Consider the following 21,882-nt stretch of genomic DNA (forward strand, 5'->3'; position numbering starts at 1 on the left):
CCCCATCAGTACTCCACTTTGACTCCTGACTCCCCACTGCAGGCCTCTTTTCCTCCTTCTTGCTGGTTACCCTGCCCTACCCCATGGATACCCATCTCTTTCCCTGCCTCCATTTCTAGCTCCCTTTTATGTCTTCCCCCACTGGAATGTAAGCTTCTTGAGGGCAGGGACTGTCTAGCTTACTTGCATTTTTATTCCCAGTGTTCAGCATATTGCTTGAAATCTATTAGTGCGCAATAAATGATATCAGATCTGTAGTGATGTTTTTCCATTCACCTGATCACCATGCATTGATTTTATTATTTTCTACTTGTTTCACATACATTAGCATCACCTTCCCTATCGGACTATAAGCCAAACTCCTGGCACAGTTTGTTTTATAGACTCCTCTCATACCACACCTCAGTATACTGCAAACCACTGGGCACATAGCAGACACTCATTAGTTTACTCAATTTTCCAAATACTGCTTAATCACTTGCAGATGCCTTTTAATTCTAACCTTATTTATTTCCTTGCCTCCAAACACAGAATTCTTGAATTCTTAAAAGCAATTCCAGTTTCAAATAATCTTTTTGATCGTGTCAGCACCACAACCAAAGGCTCTTACCAGTCAAACACAATCTGTGATGCAATGCCCCTATGTTTTCTTGGGGATTTGGGGTTTCAGTTGTTCTGTTTTATCTACAGCAAGAAACATATGCCAGCCTTCCAGAGCCAGGAACACAGAAAACATTTTTGTAGTGATGTGGATGTCTCTCACCACCTGGTTCACCAGGTACATGGTCTTTACAAAACATAAACAAAACTGTTCTTACTCTGTATCAACTGAGTACTGACACCCTATTTCAAATAAATGTCAATGCTGAAGACACAAAACTATGACTGGACCAGTTCATAAAATCATGGAAATTAGAATCTTAGATCACGAATGCCAACTCCCTAATTTACAGATGGTTAACCAAGGCCTAGAGAAGGGAACTGGATTGCTTTAAGTCACAACAGTAGCAAGGAGGTCGTAAGCAGGCAGTAAGCAGGAATTTGAACCCAGGTCCTCTGACTGATATCTAGTGTTTTTTTCTGATACCATGTACATCTTAGATCTGTTCTATCTGCTTTGGACATTATTATGCAAGTATCAAAAAGAGGTAGGATTTTAACAAATATTTCTTGATAACAATGTTCGTAAATATTAGCAAATTGTACCAAGAAGGAAACCACCCTTTTAAAATGATATTATACTTTTGGTTCCTATGGAATCTGGATTCTGGAAAGATGTGGAAGAAATTCACAGGAGTTTGTTATCTCTCTCCCATTCTTTGTCAACTATAACTATATTTGATTTGGGTCTCCTCATGTCATGCTATTAATATTAAGTTGCTTTGTGGGTCTTCTTTGCAGACTTTAATTCATCTCTAACGCTACCATGAGCCTGAGTAAATTGACTTAACATCCTCCAAATGTACTGGCTGTTCCAGAGTGGAACTAACATACTTACTTCTCTCTCAAAGGCCTGGATTAATGAGAATGTCTCATAATACAAGTCACAGGAGCCAGGGAGGGGGAGGAAAACATTTATTTCAGGTATAAAGTTGCTACCATTATTAAGGTATTACTATTATTTACACATTTTAAAAATGGAAAGAAAAAAATGAAAGTATATGTTGGTGCCAAAAGTGGCCACAAATAAATGTCAGTACAAAAATAAATTTTCAAGCTAAATGTTTTTAAAACAAATGTCATCCAAACAGTAAAAATAAATAAATAAACCTACAGCAGCTACTGTGTTTAAATGCAAACACTATTATAGCAAAGTAGGCTTGGGGCATCAATATGACCAGAGCCTGCTGGAAAAAGGAGGATACCCCCTCCCAATAAAGAGCCAAAATAAAGCCATTATTAATATACTATAGTTATGTTCCTGATTTATAGAAGTTCAGAGCATCTAAACTGTTAATTCCTGCTTAAGAAGCATTCTCATGAGATTTTTCCAACTGGAATTTCATAAGATTTCACTAGTGTTGAAGCCAGCGGCATCAAGTCTAAGATGTCAAATCCCGGAAGAGGGAGCCAAGCCCACTTGTGAAAGTGAGTACATTCACTGCAATAAGGGAGTATGTGCTCATGGGTCCTAGAGGTGTACTCACTCACAAATGACCCTCAAAGCTCTCCAGAATTACCAGGAGTGCCCAGAGTGATCAAGAGGCTAAAAAAATACAGAGCTTGTATGTAAATGTATTGTTTGTTTCACTTTAAATGGGATGCCATTCTAAAGTTTCATACAGAGGAGAAATGGGACAAAAGGCAAATGAGAAGCTACAGGAACTGACTCTATTGCTTTAAGGTCCTGTGCTAGGTAGGCATGCTCCAGGTGTCAGAGAGATTTCAACTGAAACTCCTGATGTTTCTTTCTAAGGTCAGATTCTTTCCTGGACTACTCTGCATTCAACAAGGCAGCAGCACATCCATCAGGCCATATGTGGTCCAAGGGGTAAGAGCTGTGGTATGCAAACTTCTTTGTCCTCCTTAACATGGCATTACACCATTCAAAGGCTTCTTTTCCCCCACAGAAGCTCCAGTTCTTACTCGTTACATAGGTACTTTTTGATTGTTTGTCTACCCGTGTTAAAGGGACAACATGCCCAGGCTAACAAATGTGGCCACACCAGCCAAGTAATAAAATGTCCACAATGCAAGCTCAGCATTAGCTTTGCCATGTCCTGCTCATGCATCAGCTCCTACAGGATCCTGACAGGCTTTTTTACATTTAGTGGAGGGGCGGGGAATAGTGGCTGACACAACTGACTGAAAAGTAAAGTATAGCCTGCTTTAAGTGAGTGAAAAGTTTAGTATTACATGTCCCAAGGCCCAAAAGCTGCATCTGGGAGGACACCAAGAAGAAAAGGATCAGGTACTGTCAGCAACAGTTGGATTATGGTCATTGGTCATCAACCTTGGCCCTTTTGGCTTTCATTGAAAGAGGCTGCAAAGGAAATGATAAAAAGACAATTAAAATATATTTTTAAAATATATATATATACTGTATTGTGCAATTAATAATTCATAGCAAAACATTTTTCTTTCAATATACAAGTAGGTCAGTCTCTTCCTGCTGCTCACTTTCTCCTTCAAATCTATACATCTCAGATGATGCTGTGAAAGAAAAACCAAGTCACCTGTTTGCAAAATAGGACTTCTAATGAGGCTAACTATGATCTGGGACAATGATCCTCTCTCTGTGGTCCTGACTACATTTAGGCTTTGTCTCTGGGGTATGAAAATTATCACTGAGAAAGAACAGGCCTCTTTCCCCTCAGAACACTGCTTGAACATAGGAGGCTCTAAGCACACTGGCTATTAACATCTCATACCCTAAAGAAGGGCACTCTCTTTCTTTTAATGTCTTAAGGAAGGTAAAGGAAAGATGCAGTCTTTCTTCCCCTCAAAAACAATGAGGAAGAGAGAAAAACAGTAATGTTGATTAACAAATTCCAAAATGAATTTCACCAATACACTTCTTTATCTGAAACTTCATTACTGGAATAAAAAACATGTACATAAAAGGCACTCAAATGTTTGTTGAACTGAATTTTGAAAAATGAAGGTCAAATAATGATACAGTCAAACCACACAGCAACCAAATAGCCAGTAATAAGGAGCCTGGTCAATTAATTTCAGGTAACTAAGACTTATTCTCAATAATATATTATGAATGGATTGTTATGGGTTAATTGTAAAGTATTTCTTATCATGATCAGGCTGTACACAGAAGTCCAACTCTGAAGTTGCCTTTGGGTCAGGAAATGGAAAAAAGGACGGAAACAAATGGGTCTGCCTCCGAGTCCAGCCCTTGGAAGAACAGAGACAGCAGACAATAGGAAAAACTGAAGTCATCACTGGACAATTGGGAAAAGCAGCAAGGAGAGTACGAATGATTAGTTAATTTGAACTTTTAACCTGTCTCCCTGTCATTTTCCATCAAACTTATAAAACTAGTTTTGATAAAAGTAAAAGAACTGATTCAGTTTTACTCTGTTAAGAGTGATCTAGAGGCATTATCAAATTTATACTGAAGATTTTCCCTAAGCCTAATTATTTGATCAAGTACTTTATAATTATTTCAGTGTTTTTCAGAACTTAAATTATGTGTCTGGTCAAAAGTATTGAACACCTCATCTCTCAAGAAGGCTTTCTTTTTTCTACCCATGCAAATTTTGGAAAAAACATTTATTTATTTCTGGTAGGAGCTTTGGTGGGCTCCCAGAGCTGTTGTGGCTTCAGCATGTCTTCAAACTAGTCCCTTGGCCCAGGGGCCTGACCTGGTGCTTTATACATTTGGCAGCTTAAAACATGAAAGAACTGGAGAGGTGGAGAAGAGAGAGAGAGACAAATATATCAAAGATCTTTATCATGAATTCCAAATGCCTGCAGGTCAATTCCTTGAGTTGACTATGGAAGGAGAGTTGTATTTTTTTTAAATTCTTGGATAGTGTACTTTTAATGTTAAATTATTAAAAGTCAGTTTCAATTTGGATTTTACACAAATGCCTGATGCATCTTTTTTAAACTTTGAACCTTCTAGACTAAGCAAAATTTAGTCTTAGCTCATAAAAATATCTGATTCTGTATCTACTCTGATGTATCTACATACATCAGAGATCGGAGACAGGTTCAATAGTGCATTTTTATCAAGCCTCTTAAAAATATTTTAAACTGCCACTCATGTGGCTGGTTTCTAGACTGAAAAATTTGTATTGGGGAATTTGGGGAAACAAGTAATCCTCAATTTACAAACTATTTGAGTTTCTAAAAGTTCATTACTACCTAATTATTTGTAACTTGACAAGTATATCACACCATGGATGACACAGCATCCAGTTACAGATAAAAACTGATTATAAGATTCACATAGTTGGCCATGGTTAGTGACTGTGATTTTTGGGCTAAACAACTGCAGCATGCTTTATCCTCACAGACCTGATAAAGCTATCAGCCCTGGTTACTAGTTGTATCTAAGCATACTTGATTGGACATATAGTATGTCAAATATTATATGATCTAAGTTCTAGCCAGCCTAGATCACGTTCTCCTTGCAAAACAACTGTCACAACCGGTATCATCTGCAACAGCTTGGTGATTGTTCCCAAAGTCCACCTTTAGGGACCTGGAAGTTACCAGATATTTCTATGAAAAGTCCTTGACTTCTAGGCCTATGAAACTGGACATCATCTGCAGTATTTCAAAGAAGATATGCTAATAAGTCACTTTATGGGGTTTTTTTTTTGGAGGGGGGAAGGCAGGGCAATTGGGGTTAAGTGACTAATAAGTCACTTTAACTAAACAGTTTTGTTCCACATTTTAGTGAAATGTTTTTACACTCTGTACTTGTTCCAAGTCTACATAATTATAAAAGGTGTCATTTTTAAAATCACAAAAATAAAAAATAACAGAAGATTGGACATTTAAACCCCACTTCCATTCCATAGCACTCTGCCTAGGGCTAATCATAAGAGCCCTGAGAAACAGAGAAAACAGAAAACCCAACCAACATTAGGAATAAAAAATGGAAACTATTTGAACAACTAAGCATCCATCAATATCTAAAATGAATTAAGTATCCTGCCACTTACTCTGAATACAGTTACTCTCATAATCTGTAACAATCTTCTAGATTAACTAGACAATATCTTATCTTTCCTTTGAGGATCTCTAAGCACATTACTGAATCAAAATGAATTTGGGAAGTTCTCATTAATTAATTATTAGGAAGTGTTCCTTGGGCCCACTTTCAAGACTTCTTGTTCCATTTTTCAAAATCAAATCTTTTCATGTCAGGTGAAAGTAGTAAGTTTAAAATAAAAATGTAGCCAACACAGTACTCTTCCCTCCCCCCCAACACATCCATTTGGTGAGCTCTGAATTCATACCGTTCCTTGCTGATAGAAATGTGGTGCCAATTCCAAAAGCCATGCAGATTCAATAGCAGTCACATCTCTCATGTAGTATTTTGAAGTCTGTATGACCTCATTGTAGACCACCCTGAATTGACAAATACAGAACATATGGAATTCTTTACACTGGAAAATGATACTTACAACCCACTTTTAGGAACAGTAAACTCAGATTATGATTTCTTGAACATGAACTACATTTTTATACAATTCTTCTTACCTAGGAAGTCTTTACATGTCCATCTGTCAAAATCCTACCAACCCTTCAAGGTCCAGTTCCTTTTCCCCATCAAGGTTTTCTTTGATCTTCAATTCCCCAAAACTTCAGTGTCCAGCACATAATAAACACTTAATAAATTGACTGACATCAACAGATAAGTTGAGAAAGATTAGAATTAGAATTAGAATTAGCAATGAGAAAAGACCTCAGATATGGCAATTATGAGATCATGAGTAACACTCAACAGTTTCTGTTGAGTGCTGAAGTTGGAGCCCGACTACAAAAGGGTTGAGAATCAAGGGACAGATGTGGAGGCAGCAATTGCTGAAGACTTTTTCAAAGAGTTTGGCTGAGAATGGGAGGAAAGGATAGACGGATAACTGGAAGGGATGGTAAGGTATAGTGAAGTTTTTTTTTTTAAGAATGGGGGGAAACTGGGAATTTTTTAAAGTAGTAGGGAAGGAACCAGTTAATAGAAAGAGGTTGAAGATTCAAGAGGAATAATATTCTCCAGCAATCTGCTGGAGAAGATGGGAGGGGATAAGATAAAGAACAGAAGAGAAGAGAATGGTCTTGGCAAAGGAGAAAGGAGGAGAAAGTATGAGATGATGACAAAGCATTCCAATATGAAGAGAATGGGAGAAAGTAAATGGTCCTTTTTTTTCAATAAAATAAGCAGCATTCTCAACTGAAAGAAAACAAGGAGGAGGTAGTATTGGGGACTTAGAGAAGGAAGAGAAGTTTTAGAACAGCTTGTGGGGTGAATGGCTAAGGAATCAGTAAGAGAAGAATAAAAGGGCTCCCTTGCTCCTGTGAGGGCATAGTTGAGGTCTGATAATGTGAATTTGTAATGTACTCAACTAGCAGTTCTGAGGCTTCCTCCAGCTTCATTGAGTAGTTCAGGAGTCAGAACACAAGAGGCTATTGGTAGTAGTAAATCCTGGTTGAGGTTTGGCAAGAGAAAAATGGCAAAAAGAAAAGGGGGTAAGGAATCCAAAATCAGAGGACACTACAAGGTTGAAATGGCTAATCTTAGGTTGAGACTGGAGAGGTAGGAAAGTAAAGTCTGAACAAGAGTAATAGACTGAGAAAGTAGTGAGGGGTGGAGGAAATGAAGGTCTTGAAAAGGGTGAGGAAAAGGTATAGGAGGGGTGAAGCACAGGGAGAGGTGGAATGACAGGAAGTTATGGTCAGAGAAAGAAATGTCAGTTTCTACTTTGGGAACTGGAACACTTGTGAGTGACGGTGAGATCTAGTGTGTGACCATTCCTATGTATGGCTAACAGAGTGTTATGGAGAAGATCACAGGACACAAAGAGGTTGAGAAAACTGGAGATTAAGGAATATGAAGGAACATCTACATGGATATTAAAATCCCTGAGTATGATGGCAGTAGTTGAGGAGGTGAGAGAAACAGGTACTGAATTCCTTGAGAAGTCTGTTGGCTCTCCTCAACAGAGCCACTTATAATTACTATGAGCTAAAGGTAACTTACCATCGAGGTGGTTTTTCTGCATAGAGTACTGAAGTGGGATGTATGTGTAATTCATGATCATCACGGATAGTCCTTAGAAATTTAAAAATAAATTAAGTCCAGTCAACATTTAAAAGTTTATAGCCAGATTTTCCTACAGACATGCTTCATACCTTAATGAAGAAAAGAGAATAATCTTCAAATATACACAAAGAAAATACTTTTCCCCACATCTCATTTTTTTCTCTTTTTCTCTCCTTCCTTTTACCCCCAAAGACTAAACCATCGCAGGAAAGGAAAAGAAAAAAAAAAAAGCACTATGTACACAACTGTTTTAATATCTGACATTAAATGCCTACTTTCTGTGTTCATCTTTATCACCTTTTTGAGTGGATATAATGCTGTACTTTCAATATTCCTTTATTCATTGAGAATGTCATAAAATATTAGTTACCTATAAGCGCCAGTGGAATGAAACTTAGCAGCATTAGCAAAGAATCCAGAGACAATACACTTTAGAACAGGATCTGGGTCACCTAAACAGTTTAAAAAAAAATACAACCTATAAATCTATCACCTATCAGATACTTTTACTTTATTCAACTAAAGTTTAAATGAACAAGCTTGGAGATGTTTTGATAAAAAATTACATTTTACAGGGTTAAATAAATACTTGATAATAGTACAAGGGCAACATAAAATCAGATAAATATTGTATACATTTCAATCATAAAACAAGTCACAAGGAAACATCACAGAACACTGTATATAAACTAATAAAGAAGTATAATTGCTTCTCAACATGTTCTCAAAGTTCAATCTGTAAACTGCCTTACTCCAGTTACATGCTCTACATTTATATCCCTGTTCCTTCTCGCCATCAACTTCTTCATCAGACTAGCATACCTAAAGAATAATCTGTAAGGCCTCCACTATCAGCACACTGAACTATACCCTGGAGATTTCCTGGACTAGCAGCTGACAAACTATCTAGTATTTCTCAACTTTTGACAGCTCTGGCTGTTTGTAAGGCAGAACCTATTTACATTCAGGCAAGACTACAGTGACAGAAAGATTTAGGTCCATCTTGCCGTATAGTTTCCTTGAGTCATCTTCTGGCCTAGCCTCATACTACCCATCAGCTTCTCCAGCTTCCTACCTCCACAAACTGAAGGGATTTGAGGATCATGGTGACTTTGTCAGCTGCAGGTCCAAAAATATCATCATCAGTTGGAGGAAAGAAGGGTATTTAAGGGATCTGCAAGATTCCAGTAAAAAATTCCATAAAGAAAATATCTCTCTTGTAGCCCTAAAATTTTTAAAAACCAAATACAGCTAGATGACCAGAATCCAGCTCAAGTAAAGAATGAACTAAATAATCTGAACTGGCTAAATTTATTAAAATTTTACAACTTAATTTACACTTCTGGTACCTTGATAGTGCAATCTTTTCCATCCCTCATGCAAAGACTTTATTTCTGAAGTTTTCTTTTAAGGAGTTTTTCATTTTCTGATATCAAAATTTGTAGAAAATAACATTATTTGAAATGATGAACTTTACTCTGTTCTTTGATTTCCTAATGCTAAAAAGTATATTCATTTTATACTACTGCAGCCTGCAAACTTTAAAACATTACACAAGAACAACTCTGATGATTACAATCTGCATATAAAAGTGAAAAGACCAGAATGAAATTACCAGATCTTCCACACTAATCCCATGTGAAGTTTATCCATGATTAGAATAAAATGGGGATATAAAAGCAGAATCATCTCCCTTAGAATGGGAGTGGGAAAATACCAGTCCTTAAATACAAGTGTGCATTGAAACAGCTTCAAAGACACAGTTAATTTTTTATTCTCTATTCAGAAAAGAATAAACCTTTTAGAAACAAGTATCTAGGGTTTTCTAATGTCTAAGTCTATAATCTTACCTCGAACATGGATGTGTACAATCATCATACAGGCTATAAAAAGTTATTTTTAAAAGTATACGCATTATAATTAATGACTGGAACCAGGGCATTGTTCAACATTCACTAGAAGAGCTGTGTTAAGTTTAATATTCCATACAAATAAAAACACAAAAAAACTGCCCCAACTTCACCTTTCTTCAAATGCAAACACTTGTATCTATCAATCCAATAACAATAAGATATGATCAAGATTTCAAAGGTTCATTTTCAACACAAGGGGGTAATGTTCCTGTGTTTTTAGACTAACTGAACATTGATTTATGCACAATGAATATGAACTTGTTGCACATTAAGAGTCAACTTTACTTTGTAGTCATTTCTTAATAGGTTGATTTTATACATTTTACCAATTAGCCACTTAATACACACTCTTGAACTCAGATGTATTCATTTTTCTCTCTAATCCTTGCCTTGCTACCAGTGCAAGAGCGTAGGGTTGAAGAGTGATCTTTGAAGAATCCTATTGAAATTATCTAAAATCCCAATTATTTATCTATCCACATAGGCACTAAAAGACATTACACTAATACATATTTGAATAAATTCTAAAGAAAACTGAAAATTAAGTTCTTTGAAAAGGTATTTTTTTTAAAGAAATAAAACTTCATTCTGCATTCAGTATTCCGCATTTTGCTGAATGAATGACAGTGCTTTTCATGAGCATAAAAAGATTTTCTGAAGCATCCATTTAACCTCCTCTCGAAGAGGTCATGTGAGAAAATGAAATTCGTACCAACTGTTCTCTGAAGTGAATGTTAGTGGATACTAACTGTAATTTTTGTTAGCCATCAATTTTTCTTTGGAAATCTGTCTCTGAAATCATAATAAACATCCATGGGAAAATATAATTTGACATACAAAAGCTTATTGCATATTCAACTTATCATTTATAACCACAGCTTGTAAAATAAAATTGCAGTTATAAGAACTGCATGTTGCTCTTTGGAAAAATCTGCCCTTATAAAGAAAGAAAAGTCAGTGGAATAGAGAAGGAAAGTCCTGCCAGCACCTCTGACATTAATAATTGTGACCAGAGTGAGTCATCTAACCTCTTGAACTTGACTTTCTTCATTACAGGAAAGGAAGGCTGTGGTGTCTGTCGCACAAGGCTGTTACGAGGATCAAAAATGTGAAAACATTTTGTAAACCTTAAAGCACTAAATTAAAACTCTAATGTCAGTATTATTTACAAAGAAAACTCTAGGACAAGACAACAGAACATAGGAGGCCGAGTTCTGAACAAAGTTTCGCTCACTCCAGTCTATTCTTACCTTCACTAGATTTCTTTGGTATTTTAAACTTGACAAGAAGCTTTTTCAATTGCTCCCTTACAGCTGCAGCCCTCATAAGCCCCTTATAATTAAGGAAATGCTCCTGACACCACTGTGAATTCCTACTGTGCTGCAAGACAAAAAAAAAGGAGGGGGGGAATAGGGAACAGAGGAAGAAGGAGAAAGAAAAGGAAAAGATAGGAGCAGAGGAGAGCAGAGCAGAGGAGACCAAAGGAGAGGGAGAAAGGAAAAGAGAAAGGCAGACAGAGACAGAAAGGGAAGGAAGAAAGAAAGGGGAATGGATAACAGGATGGAGGAAAAGGAATGGGAGAAGGGAGAAGAGAATTTGCAGACAAAGAGAAAGTTGTTAAAAACAGGCAGCAATACTCTTCATCTGGAATATATATGAAAAGGAAGGTATTTTCTCTTTTCATGCTTCCTCATTTAATGTGGTGTTGTTCAGTCATTTCAGTCAGTCATGTCCAACTCTTTATGACCCCACTTGGATTTTCTTGGCAAAGATACTGGAGTGGTTTCACATTTCTGTCTCCAGCTCATGTTACAGATGAGGAAACTGAGGCAAACAGGGTTAAATGACTTGCCCAGGGTCACAGAGCTAATGATTTGAATTCAGGAAGATGAGTCTTCCTGATTCTAGGCCCGGCACTCTATCCACTGCACCACCTAGCTGCCCTCTATTTAATGTGCTAAAGACCTTGTGATATCATTTGGGGATTCCCCTTTTCTGACCCTCCTTTCTAACCTAGATATTAATGATTATGCTCAAAATCTGGTTATCCCTTCATCTATTACACTAAAGCTCTCTTCACTTGGATGACCACTTAAGAACAAAAAGGAACTCTGTGGCCAGCAGAATCACTTTAAATGCTAGCTAATCTATGTGTCCAAGCTGATTAACAACATAAAGCCAACATTTTTTCTTCAAAAATTACCAACCTTATTATCATCTATTGTTTATTATTGGGACTTTGAACTACATTTGCTCCCTTGCCTCTTCATCTCACCAATTTTATGGCAACAGTAATCAAACTACAGTGAACTTAATTATCATTTTATCCAAAAATGATCATTTTCCCTTTAAACAAGCACTTTAAAACTTTTGTGCAGCTTTAAGACAAAATTTTTGCCCAAGGATGCATCTCTGAAATTATACTGTAAATTAATGGGGAGATGATTTAATTCATGAAAATTCAATTTGTACAGAAGTTTTCAATATATTATAAAGCAATATACCTAACTGTGTAAAACATACTACACTTGTAGTTATATTTAACTGGTCGATAAGAAGCTATGGATATTAGCTTACATTATGAAATGCAGGATCCTTTTTTTGACACAAACTTTACTGAAAATTTTGATGTGTAAAATTTATCCTTTAGATTTTAAAACATGAATTTTTTTTCCTGAAAGTCTTTCTTTAACTGGATCATCTTTTCTAAATATGCAGTGACATTTAATTTTAATGTTTCATCTCTTCTAATGCTGCATTCTAGAAATGAATTGTTTTTAAATCCAAAAAATCTTAACCTCTATTTTTTCCCTTACTACTCCTTACATAATAGAAGGCAGTGTAATTTTCTGGAAGGAACACTGGACTTGGAGTCAGAGGACATGGATTTTTATCCTTGTTCTACTTAGGCAAGCCCATTCCCCTTGTTGGGTCTCAATTTCCTCATCTATAACATGAGAAGATTGAACTAAATGATCTCAAAAGTCCCTTCCAGGTCTACATCCAGACTCAGAAATTTAAGTCATGTGATAACCTACCTTCTTTAGCAGGTTAAATATAAGTTATCATGTTAACTTGAATTCAGCCATATTTACAGCATAGAGCATTAAGCATAATTCAAACTGATAAGATGGATCCTTGCACTAGTATAAGCCTTGTCTGTTAAAGTTTTATAAGTTCCCTAAGTTTTGATGGAACAGCTGATGTTTGAAAATTTCCTGGAATAGTCTCACTATATCAAACCTGAAAGCTTTGGTCTTGAAATACAACTGACTCATCCACACACTCATTCAGAACAGAAGGTAACTTGCAGTCTTAATGGGTATTTGGAGCCATTTCACTAGACTAATGGCAAGAACAGAGTAAAAGGACTTAGAATCCTGTAGAATGCTGAACAGTTAGCCTACTAAAACTCATTCATATATGAGGCTAATGATTCTCCTGTTCTATCCAACAATATAATTGGTAAACTGAACCAAAGAGGCCAATAACCAGACATTATGGAGGTATTCCTAAGAAAACAAATAAGAAAAAGTTGGTAGCTTCATCACTATCTTCATAAGACTTCATCTTCAGGGACTTGTGTACACCTAGCAAAAACAATATGTCAAGTATTTCAACTAGCTTACTTTGATAAAAGCTTCATATACATTAAGCATAGTAAGATGGTCACCCTCCTCCACAGCAAATTTTCGGTGTTCCCGCATCTGAAAGAAGAAAAATGTTTTAATCTTTACGCAAACAGTAACTATAATGTAGTTATTATTCATCTACTGCCTTGTCTTCTATTGGGTTTTCTCTTTTAGAGAAGCAACATCAAACCCCTCCCCCTCACCCACCAAGGCTCCATCCTTTCTCTCATTTCCCTCTTCATACATCAAGACCCTGGGCAACATCACCTGTTCCCACAGATTCAATTACTGTGTACATGCAGACACTATCAAAATCTACTTGTCCTGCCCAGAATTCTTCCCTGCCATCTAATCCCATATAGCACTGAGTTTCCACCCTCTTTAATTGTTTTTAAGTCTTGCTACTAGTTACCCTGGTCCAAAGCTCTGACCATACTTAATTCTTTGCAATCATACTATGGCTTTCCATTTCTCTAAGGATAGTGTATAAGAACTCAATTCTTTGTTACAAAGGGTTTGGGGTGTGTTTTTTTTTTTAAACCAAAACACTTTAGACAATCTTTCTTCTCAGATCGCTTTACCTACTTCCTTTACTCCTCTCAGACAAGTTTGCTCAGCATTCCACTTTATCTACTTTATGTCTCATTTATAAGAAAGCACTGAGTTAAGATTTTGTTGCATATGGTACTATACTAGGTTACATTTTGACAGACAATGTTCTTGTCCTCTAGGAGGGCATAAATAAATGCAGTGGTCAAGCTAAGGTTTAGGAAGTGATGATGGGATAAAAAACTCACATTTATATGGCACTTTAAGGTTTGCAAATCACTTTTTTCCCACCAACCCTATGAGACTGGTAGTGCAAGAATCATTATCCCCATTTTACAGATGAGGGAACTGAGGCTCTAAGAAGGCTCACCCAATGTCATACAGATGCAATGAATAATCATAGGATCTTGAGGCAATGGTCACAGTGATTTCTAGATAAGACAACAATATCAAAGTAGTGTATACTCAGCAGAGGAGCTGAACAAGAAAGTTTAAAAACAGGCGATAGGTGACAGATGTCTGTGACAACATAGATAGAAAGCACCGTATCCACAAGAAATTGTGAAGGAAAGGGTGGCAGGATTTGGCAATAAGAATGGAAACGTGCAGTGATGGGTAGAAATGAGGGAAAGGTTATTTTAAGGCTGCAAAGTTATGACAGTGAAGCAATAACAATTATGCCTAGTGATGGAAAAAATGGGCCGAAAGTAGTGATGCGCTTTCTCTTCAATAACTTTGGGTGATGTCATCAACACTGAACAAGTTGGCTGAAATGCATTTAGAATTAATGCAGAAGTTGGACTTACAGCCTGAGTTTTCTGATTTGGTGGAATTACAAAGACATTCTGAATCTGCATCATGGCTGCGATGCTCAAAATCTCCTGAGAACAGCCAAAATTTCCTGTAAGACAAGTAGCGGGCTTGACTTATGGCATGAAATTTCTCAAAGAATACTTGGTCAAATCTTCTGGGTACTATACTACTAACTCATTAAGTTACAAATTGTTGTTGTACCAAAAACATGACACATGAAGCAAAAATGCTTACAATATTTAATGCATTATTTGTGACCTAGAGGTAAGGTAGGCACTAAGAAATTTATAGAAATTCATTACAACACAACATGGAGGTTCTGAAAAGAAAGCAGCTAGACTATTAACCAAGTAAGAGAGGTCCAGGCTACAGGTATTCATCTTTACCTGGTACTGTTTCCCTCTAGTTCCCAAGCTCTCTCCCTGCTACCAGCAGGGTTACTCCATAGCCTGGACTGTAGGACTAGGAGGAAGAAAAGAGGCAGGAACACATGGATTTTGCCACTTTCGTTGTTCCTGTGCTTTTTAAGACCACTAGTGTCTATTTTGAAACATCCACCCTTTAAGTGGAGACTCACTCAAAATCACAGAATATTAAAAGCTGGAAATGACTTTAGAGATTACTTGGTCAAACCTGTATTAACAAGTGGGGAAACTGAGGCCTAGAGGGGTGAAATAACTTTCCCAAGGTCACAGTGTGAATAAATGGCAGAGCTGAGCCCAGTGTTCTCTCCACTGTGCACTTTCCCCCCACCTAGCCAAATCCTCTAAAGCTCTACAAGCTAGTTGTAGACACTCCACAGGACCAGAAAATCACCCCCACTATTTGGAAAACTACTGTACCATGGGGGCAAAGTCTGAGGAAAATAGAACAGAAGTTGAGAGGAGCATTTAAAAAGGAAAAAAATTAATGGTATATTGATGGGGTCCCTTCTCAACTTTCATCAGCTTCTCAAACCTCTGCCATTTGCCTCAGAAATGCTAAGTTGTTGGTATGGCTCTAGTTCTGCCACACTTAATCTTGCTCCCCAACACAGAGTAGCTTAAGAGGAAGGGGGTGTCAGTTGTCCCAAGACTCAAAATATATTTGATTAGCCTCTCACTGTTCTCAGGCTTATGTCTTCAGGATTTGAGAATTATGATGTTACAGAAGTGTGTGTGTGTTGTTAAGAAGAAGAAATACTTTCCTCCATCGAGGAGTAGAAAAAATAGTTTACAGTCAGAAAAATTCCTCCCAAAGTCTTCCTTTACAGAAGGGTCAGAACTTTTAGCTAACCTTCCATTTTCCATCAGCTGCTCTGCTTGGTTTCAATACCATAAACATCATGACCCCATACCAGGTACATTCTTCCACACCCCTTTTCAGCTTCCTTTTGTGTATTTTCTTCTCCCATTAGACTGTAAGCCCTTTGAAGGCAAAGACTATCTTTTTTTTTTTTCTTATACATACTTAAGCACTGAAGCACAGTGCTGGGCACATAGAAGGTGCTTAATCAATGTTTATTGACTACTAACTAAAAATGTTCACATTATAATGTTTTTTAATTGAATTAACTTTTGCCCATAAAATTAAAAAATTTGTAGAGAGACTGAGTGCTCTCTCATTTGGTACTGACTGGTACATAGCCTTCCAAGATTTCCAAGATTACGACTAGAATAGATATTTCCCAAATCACTCAAGTCTAAGCTAAACACCTCTTAGTAATATGAATGTGATTTCTTACCTGACATCCTATGTCACAATTTAGAATTCCTTAATTCTCAAATCTACAATATTATATGGGGGTAGAAAAATTTCTTTCATAAACTAAAATCAATGACAGCTATTTGTTTATTCCTACCTGATTCCAGCAACATCTTTGCAAACATGGGATTCAAAGGAAACTCTGCTATTCTCATGCCAAGAGGTTCAGTTAGGTGACAGTGTTTGTCCAGACCTGCCAAAAGAACGGATATAGATTAAAGAGTATGGATTGCTGTTTTGAAAAAAGAGAAAAGAACATTTATGAAATACATTGAACACAGAGTACCACTGAATGTGGAAGGGATGTTTGCTGAATTAAATGCTGGGTGATCAATTAAAACAAACAGATTATTCATTTATAGTCTTGGAGGTAATTTTCTTTTTTTTTTGGAGGTAATTTTCATAAAGAATATTTCATGAGAATTGTATCCTGCATATATGTCATCAGCAAAAGGAAATAACGGCCCCTCCTCTCAGGATAGATAACTACCTGGCAGGTATGATATAGAAGGAATTTCTTTTCATGTGTGAGTTGGATTTTATTTTATTCTGTGATTTTATAAGTAGGTATATTTCAATGTATACCCTAAGCAATCATAAAAATAAAACAAGAATAATTTTGACCTTCAGGCTGCTGAAGTGAGGACATAGGCACAGCACTGTATATTAATTCAGAATAAAATGTATTGCATGCAAGTGAAAGATGTTGATGGGCCTACCTTTGGGAGTAGGTATGAGATCAGGGATCTAGGGGAAAACCAAAATAAAGGGGCTGGAAATCAGCAACAGAAAGTACTAGGAAGGATATCGAGGACTAAGATAGAAGAGTGGTCAGCATGGACTGAAGAAAGAATGAGGACAGTAGTTGCTCTAATGAACACCATGTACCAGGGCTACACAGCCCAAAGAAGCTCTTCTCTGTTGGAATGAAGGAGCAAGGGGTCATTTCAAAGAGACAACAGTGATGTAGGGATTATGGCCATATAGGGCGAGAAAGGAAAAGCCCAAGGATAAGAGAGATAAGAAAAGGACTGCATAAATATACTGATTTCTTTAAATGGTAAATATAAATACTCCCAAGTACATAAACCTTCTCCTCATTTGTAGGTTTTTATATCAACGTTTATATGCTGTGCTTTTGGGAGAAAGCTAAAAAAAGAGTATGGCAGCAAGAATAAGAAATAGAAAAGGGTCTAAAATGTCCAAAACCTTTGACCCAGAGATTTCACTAATGGCATATACCCAAAGGTCACCGACAAAGAGAAAGATTCCATACATGCCAAAATATTTGTAACAGCACTTTTTGTGGTGACAAAGAACTGGAAACCAAGTGGATGCCCATCAACTGGAGAATGGCTAAACTCATTATGGTGCATGAAAGTAATGAATATTATTACGATGCCTGTGAGAAACAATGAATATGATGAATAGAAAGAAGCATAAGCATATTAAGACTTATATGAAAGGATGCAGAGTGAAGTAAGTAGATGCAGGAAAACAATACACATAACGATTACAACCATGAAAACAGAAAGAACCACCACGATAAACAATCAAAATTCAATAACGCAAAATTTGAAAAAACAAGCCTGGCCTCAAAGAAGATAAATGAGAAGACACCTCTTCTTCCTACTTGTTTGCAGAGGACTCAGGCTATGGAACATTGTATATAATGGCAGATTTTTTTCAATGTATTGAGTGGCTTGGCTAATTATTTTCTCTCTTCTTCCTCTTTTTAAAAAAATTCTTTATAAGGGAATGGCTCTCCAGGAAGGGGAAGTCTAGGCAATGTAAAAACAAGAGCTATTAATAAAAATCTATTTTTAAAAAAAGAAAAAAAAAAAGAGTATTGCCATTATTCTGGCCAGTGGCAATAATAAATTAAAATAGGATGAGATTAGAGATCTGAGGCAAAGTCATGATTCCCTGACCATAGCTGGGTATTATGGGACCCCATCTGGCAGTGTGAATGGATCAAAACAAATCCCTGCATACAAACAGTAAAACCATCCACAGATCATTGGCCTACACGTGGCGACCCATAAAAATCACCTACATACTCTAAAAAGAACATAGTAAAACCTGAGTCATTACTAACTAGTTGTATAATATCATATATGTCACTTAACTCCTATGGACAGTTTCCTTATATGTAAAATGAGAGAACTGACTAAGAATTCTTTGAAAGTCTTTCTATCCTTAAAATTCTATCCTTCTAATTATAAAAAGGAAGGCTTTCATTATCTCCTCTAATTTTATGCCCTCCTCCTGCTGATTATTTCACATTTATCCTGCATAAAGCTTGATTATACATAGTTGTTTGCATGTTAAAGTATTAGACTGTAAGCTACTGGAGGGCAGGGACTATCTTTCGCCTTCTTTGTATCCCTAACACTTAGTACAGTGCTTGGCACATAATAGGTGTTTGATAAATGTTTTTTGACAACTAAAAACACATTCTTCAATGTAGGAAAGTCTACAGAAAAACAGGAATACTAATATTGGTGGAGCTGTGAACTGGTCCAGTCATTCTGGAGAGCAATTTGGAATTATGCTAACAAATAGAACAAATGAATGAATGAGTGAAAAAGCATTTAAGTGCTTACTATGTGCCAGGCACTTTGCTAAAACACTAGGGATACAAATACAAAAGTAAGACAGTCCCCACCGTCAATGAACTCAAATTGTAATTGAGAGAGAGAACACACATAGAAAGGTCCAGCCACAGGGTAGAAGGCAATGCCTATGGGTATGGAGAGCATAGCAGCAGAGCAGAGGGTAAGGCCTGGTAGTTCTATCCTATTGTAAGGATTATAGATGGTGACTCCCTGCTCAGCAAAGTGGTATAAATGGTCATGCCCATCCTAGAGGAAAGTGAGAAAAATGGCGTGGAAGGGCTCAGACCACAATTAATAAGATTTGGGGACTGGGGCAGAGGGTTAGAAGGAAGTAAGGTTTGTGGGGCTGGGAATAAGAGGTAACAGTCGCTCTGGGAAGGAAAAAGGGAAGGGGGCAATGGATGAGAGATGGAAGGGAAGGGCTCTTTGCAGTAACTGCTTTACTAGACCTTCTGGCACTCAATGGGAACTGGGAGTGGGGACTGAGGATGGGGAGAAAAAGGGCCCGGTGCTGCTAGTTGGGATTTAGGTGGCAAGTGGGTCAAGGATTAAAGTGTCTTAAATGATAACACTCCTTAACAGAAACATCCTACTTATATGTGAGGAAGTGAAAAACAGAAAGGTCACATATTAATACTACCAAAATATTCATGGCAGAACTTTCTGAAGTAGTTAAGAACTGAAGAAAAAAGGTGATGCCCATCATCTGAGAAACAGTTAAACAAATTGTAGTGTGGTCATGAATAATGTGCCATAAAAAAATGATAAACCTGAAGAATCCAGAGAAGCATGAGAAGATAAGAACTGAAGTCAAGTAAAATGAGGGATATACACAATGACTACAAAAATGTAAATGGAAAGAACATGAAAATGAACTGAACACTGTAATTATAATGACCAAGTTTTGCCCAGACAAAGAGATGAAAAAATGCACCTCATCTGAAGGGTATGCTGGCTGGGGCCAGCTCGAACTAGTTCATAAGAACCGATTGTTAAATTTTCAGGGAGAGCATTTATACCTCAGAAATCAACAAATGCTATATATCAAGGCTTGATTTATTGTTTTGTTCATTGTCTAGACTTAAGAAAGTGATGGACAAAATGTTAATAATATGAATTAAGTTTGAAAGTGTGTCATGGGTAATCTTTTTTCCGGAATGCCGGCTGTTAAACGCTTATCGGCACACTCATACCTGTCTCCCTTTTTCTGCAAAAGGAGAAAAATATAGGTGAAGGAATTGCATATATATCATCAGACTCAGTTGATATATTAAGTTTGTTTTGCCAAACTGTTTTTCCCCTTTTACTTTTTAATCCTTTGTTATAAGAGATGGCTTTCTTGTGAGCTGATGAGAGAGATACATATTTGAAAATGAAGGTGAGGTAAAAATAAAAAATATCAATATAAATGTTAAAAAAACACATTCTAAAAAAATCAAAATAGAAATGATTGTTCAAATATATGCCATTGAGGAGTTAACAGATAACTAAGAGCTAATACATAACTGTACATACTATAAGAATTATCCCAAAGTCAGACCTGAAAAAATGTTAATGTCCGTGTTCACTCTTGGGCTAGAATTAAACCTATTTTGACTGTCAAAAATCCAGTTGAAATTTGCAAAGCTAAGCATTTCAAAAATCCTATTTTGATTTAAAGCTGAAGAAACCTAGAATAAAATATGTGCCAAATAATAAGAAAGGGACCATAAATTGTCACTTGCCATGGAGCAAATATAAGATGATTACAAATAGGAATTCTTTGGTTATTAATTGATTGGTTTATATCCTGTTTTGGTCTGAAACCAAAGTAAATATGAAACTGAATCAAAACTTAAATTGATGGATGCTTACATACTAGTAAGCAACCACAATTACCCAGATAATTCAGACAAAACTCTAAAGTGACTAATCTCATTTATGTTGGAGAAAGTGGCCTGTATAAAAGGAAAACATTAAGTATTCAGGATCAAATAGGCAAGTAATGAACTCTCCTAATGGTTTATATCCTATTGTCTTGAGAAATGTTCTTAAAAAGAACATTTGTCCCTGCAAACCCCAAACTACTTAACCCCTGAATTTAAAGATTTAGAAAGTGCTTAAAACCAATCACAAGGGTATTTTTTTCCTACTTTAAACTTTGACTAGCTGGAGAGTTGAATGAGTAAATTCAATAGCTTTCAGAGAGGAAATGAAGCTTACAAATAAAGGAAAAATGTAAAGAGTATTCCTTTACACAGTACTTAATAAACCTATAACATTACATTTGCACAGTGCTGTACACATAATGGCCATTTAAAAATGGTTATTCAAAAGAAGTGAACCTTTAAAATATTTCTTGCATTTCACAAGTTTATTAGCTATTATATAAGGAATGCTTCTTACATTTTCTTTCATTTATGAACTTTGATAAATGAAAGCTAACAAATTCTCTCTAGCTAGAAAAGTAAAGAAATAAAGACAATTATCCTATGATAATTAATATTATTCTTAAAACAAGTCAAAATATGGTTTTAAAGTTTAATACAATCCAGTATAATATAGTCCCTTAGAACCAGAGCCACTAAAAAGGAAAATCTGTGTATTTCTCTTACTTTAAATTCAGACTGTGGCTTTGTCTCTGTTCTGAGATAAATATCCCCTGGAAAAACCTAACCTCTTGTCTGTTCCATCTAAATGGCTTGATTTTGCATGACTCTTCTTAACAATTTATACCTGTGCTGATATACTTTGTAAAATCTTTATACACAGTATGACATTAGGTATTATCAAAATGATGAATACAATTTCTTCTTTTTCATAAATATTTCCTTGTAATGGTTTTCCAATAAGGATATGCCTGTAGAAGAAACTAGTATTTAATGATCAAGTTAACATAATGAAAC

General features: G+C 36.4%; 1 protein-coding gene across 1 annotated transcript in view; it reads right to left on the bottom strand.

The window, feature by feature from the left end:
* Positions 1–1,559: 1,559 nt before the first annotated feature.
* DHX35 (DEAH-box helicase 35) overlaps positions 1,560–21,882 on the bottom strand; it is a 59,872-nt gene continuing 39,549 nt past the window's right edge. The window contains exons 15-22 of the mRNA XM_036752621.1: positions 16,477–16,572; positions 14,630–14,724; positions 13,272–13,349; positions 10,893–11,022; positions 8,100–8,181; positions 7,667–7,738; positions 5,928–6,039; positions 1,560–2,983 (exon numbers count right to left, since the gene is read on the bottom strand). Of these exons, the coding sequence (XP_036608516.1) occupies positions 2,939–2,983; positions 5,928–6,039; positions 7,667–7,738; positions 8,100–8,181; positions 10,893–11,022; positions 13,272–13,349; positions 14,630–14,724; positions 16,477–16,572 (710 nt within the window). The 3' untranslated portion in view covers positions 1,560–2,938. The remainder of the gene's footprint in view (positions 2,984–5,927; positions 6,040–7,666; positions 7,739–8,099; positions 8,182–10,892; positions 11,023–13,271; positions 13,350–14,629; positions 14,725–16,476; positions 16,573–21,882) is intronic.

Source organism: Trichosurus vulpecula, chromosome 3 (genome assembly GCF_011100635.1).
Source record: "Trichosurus vulpecula isolate mTriVul1 chromosome 3, mTriVul1.pri, whole genome shotgun sequence".
NCBI classification, from domain to species: domain Eukaryota; kingdom Metazoa; phylum Chordata; class Mammalia; order Diprotodontia; family Phalangeridae; genus Trichosurus; species Trichosurus vulpecula.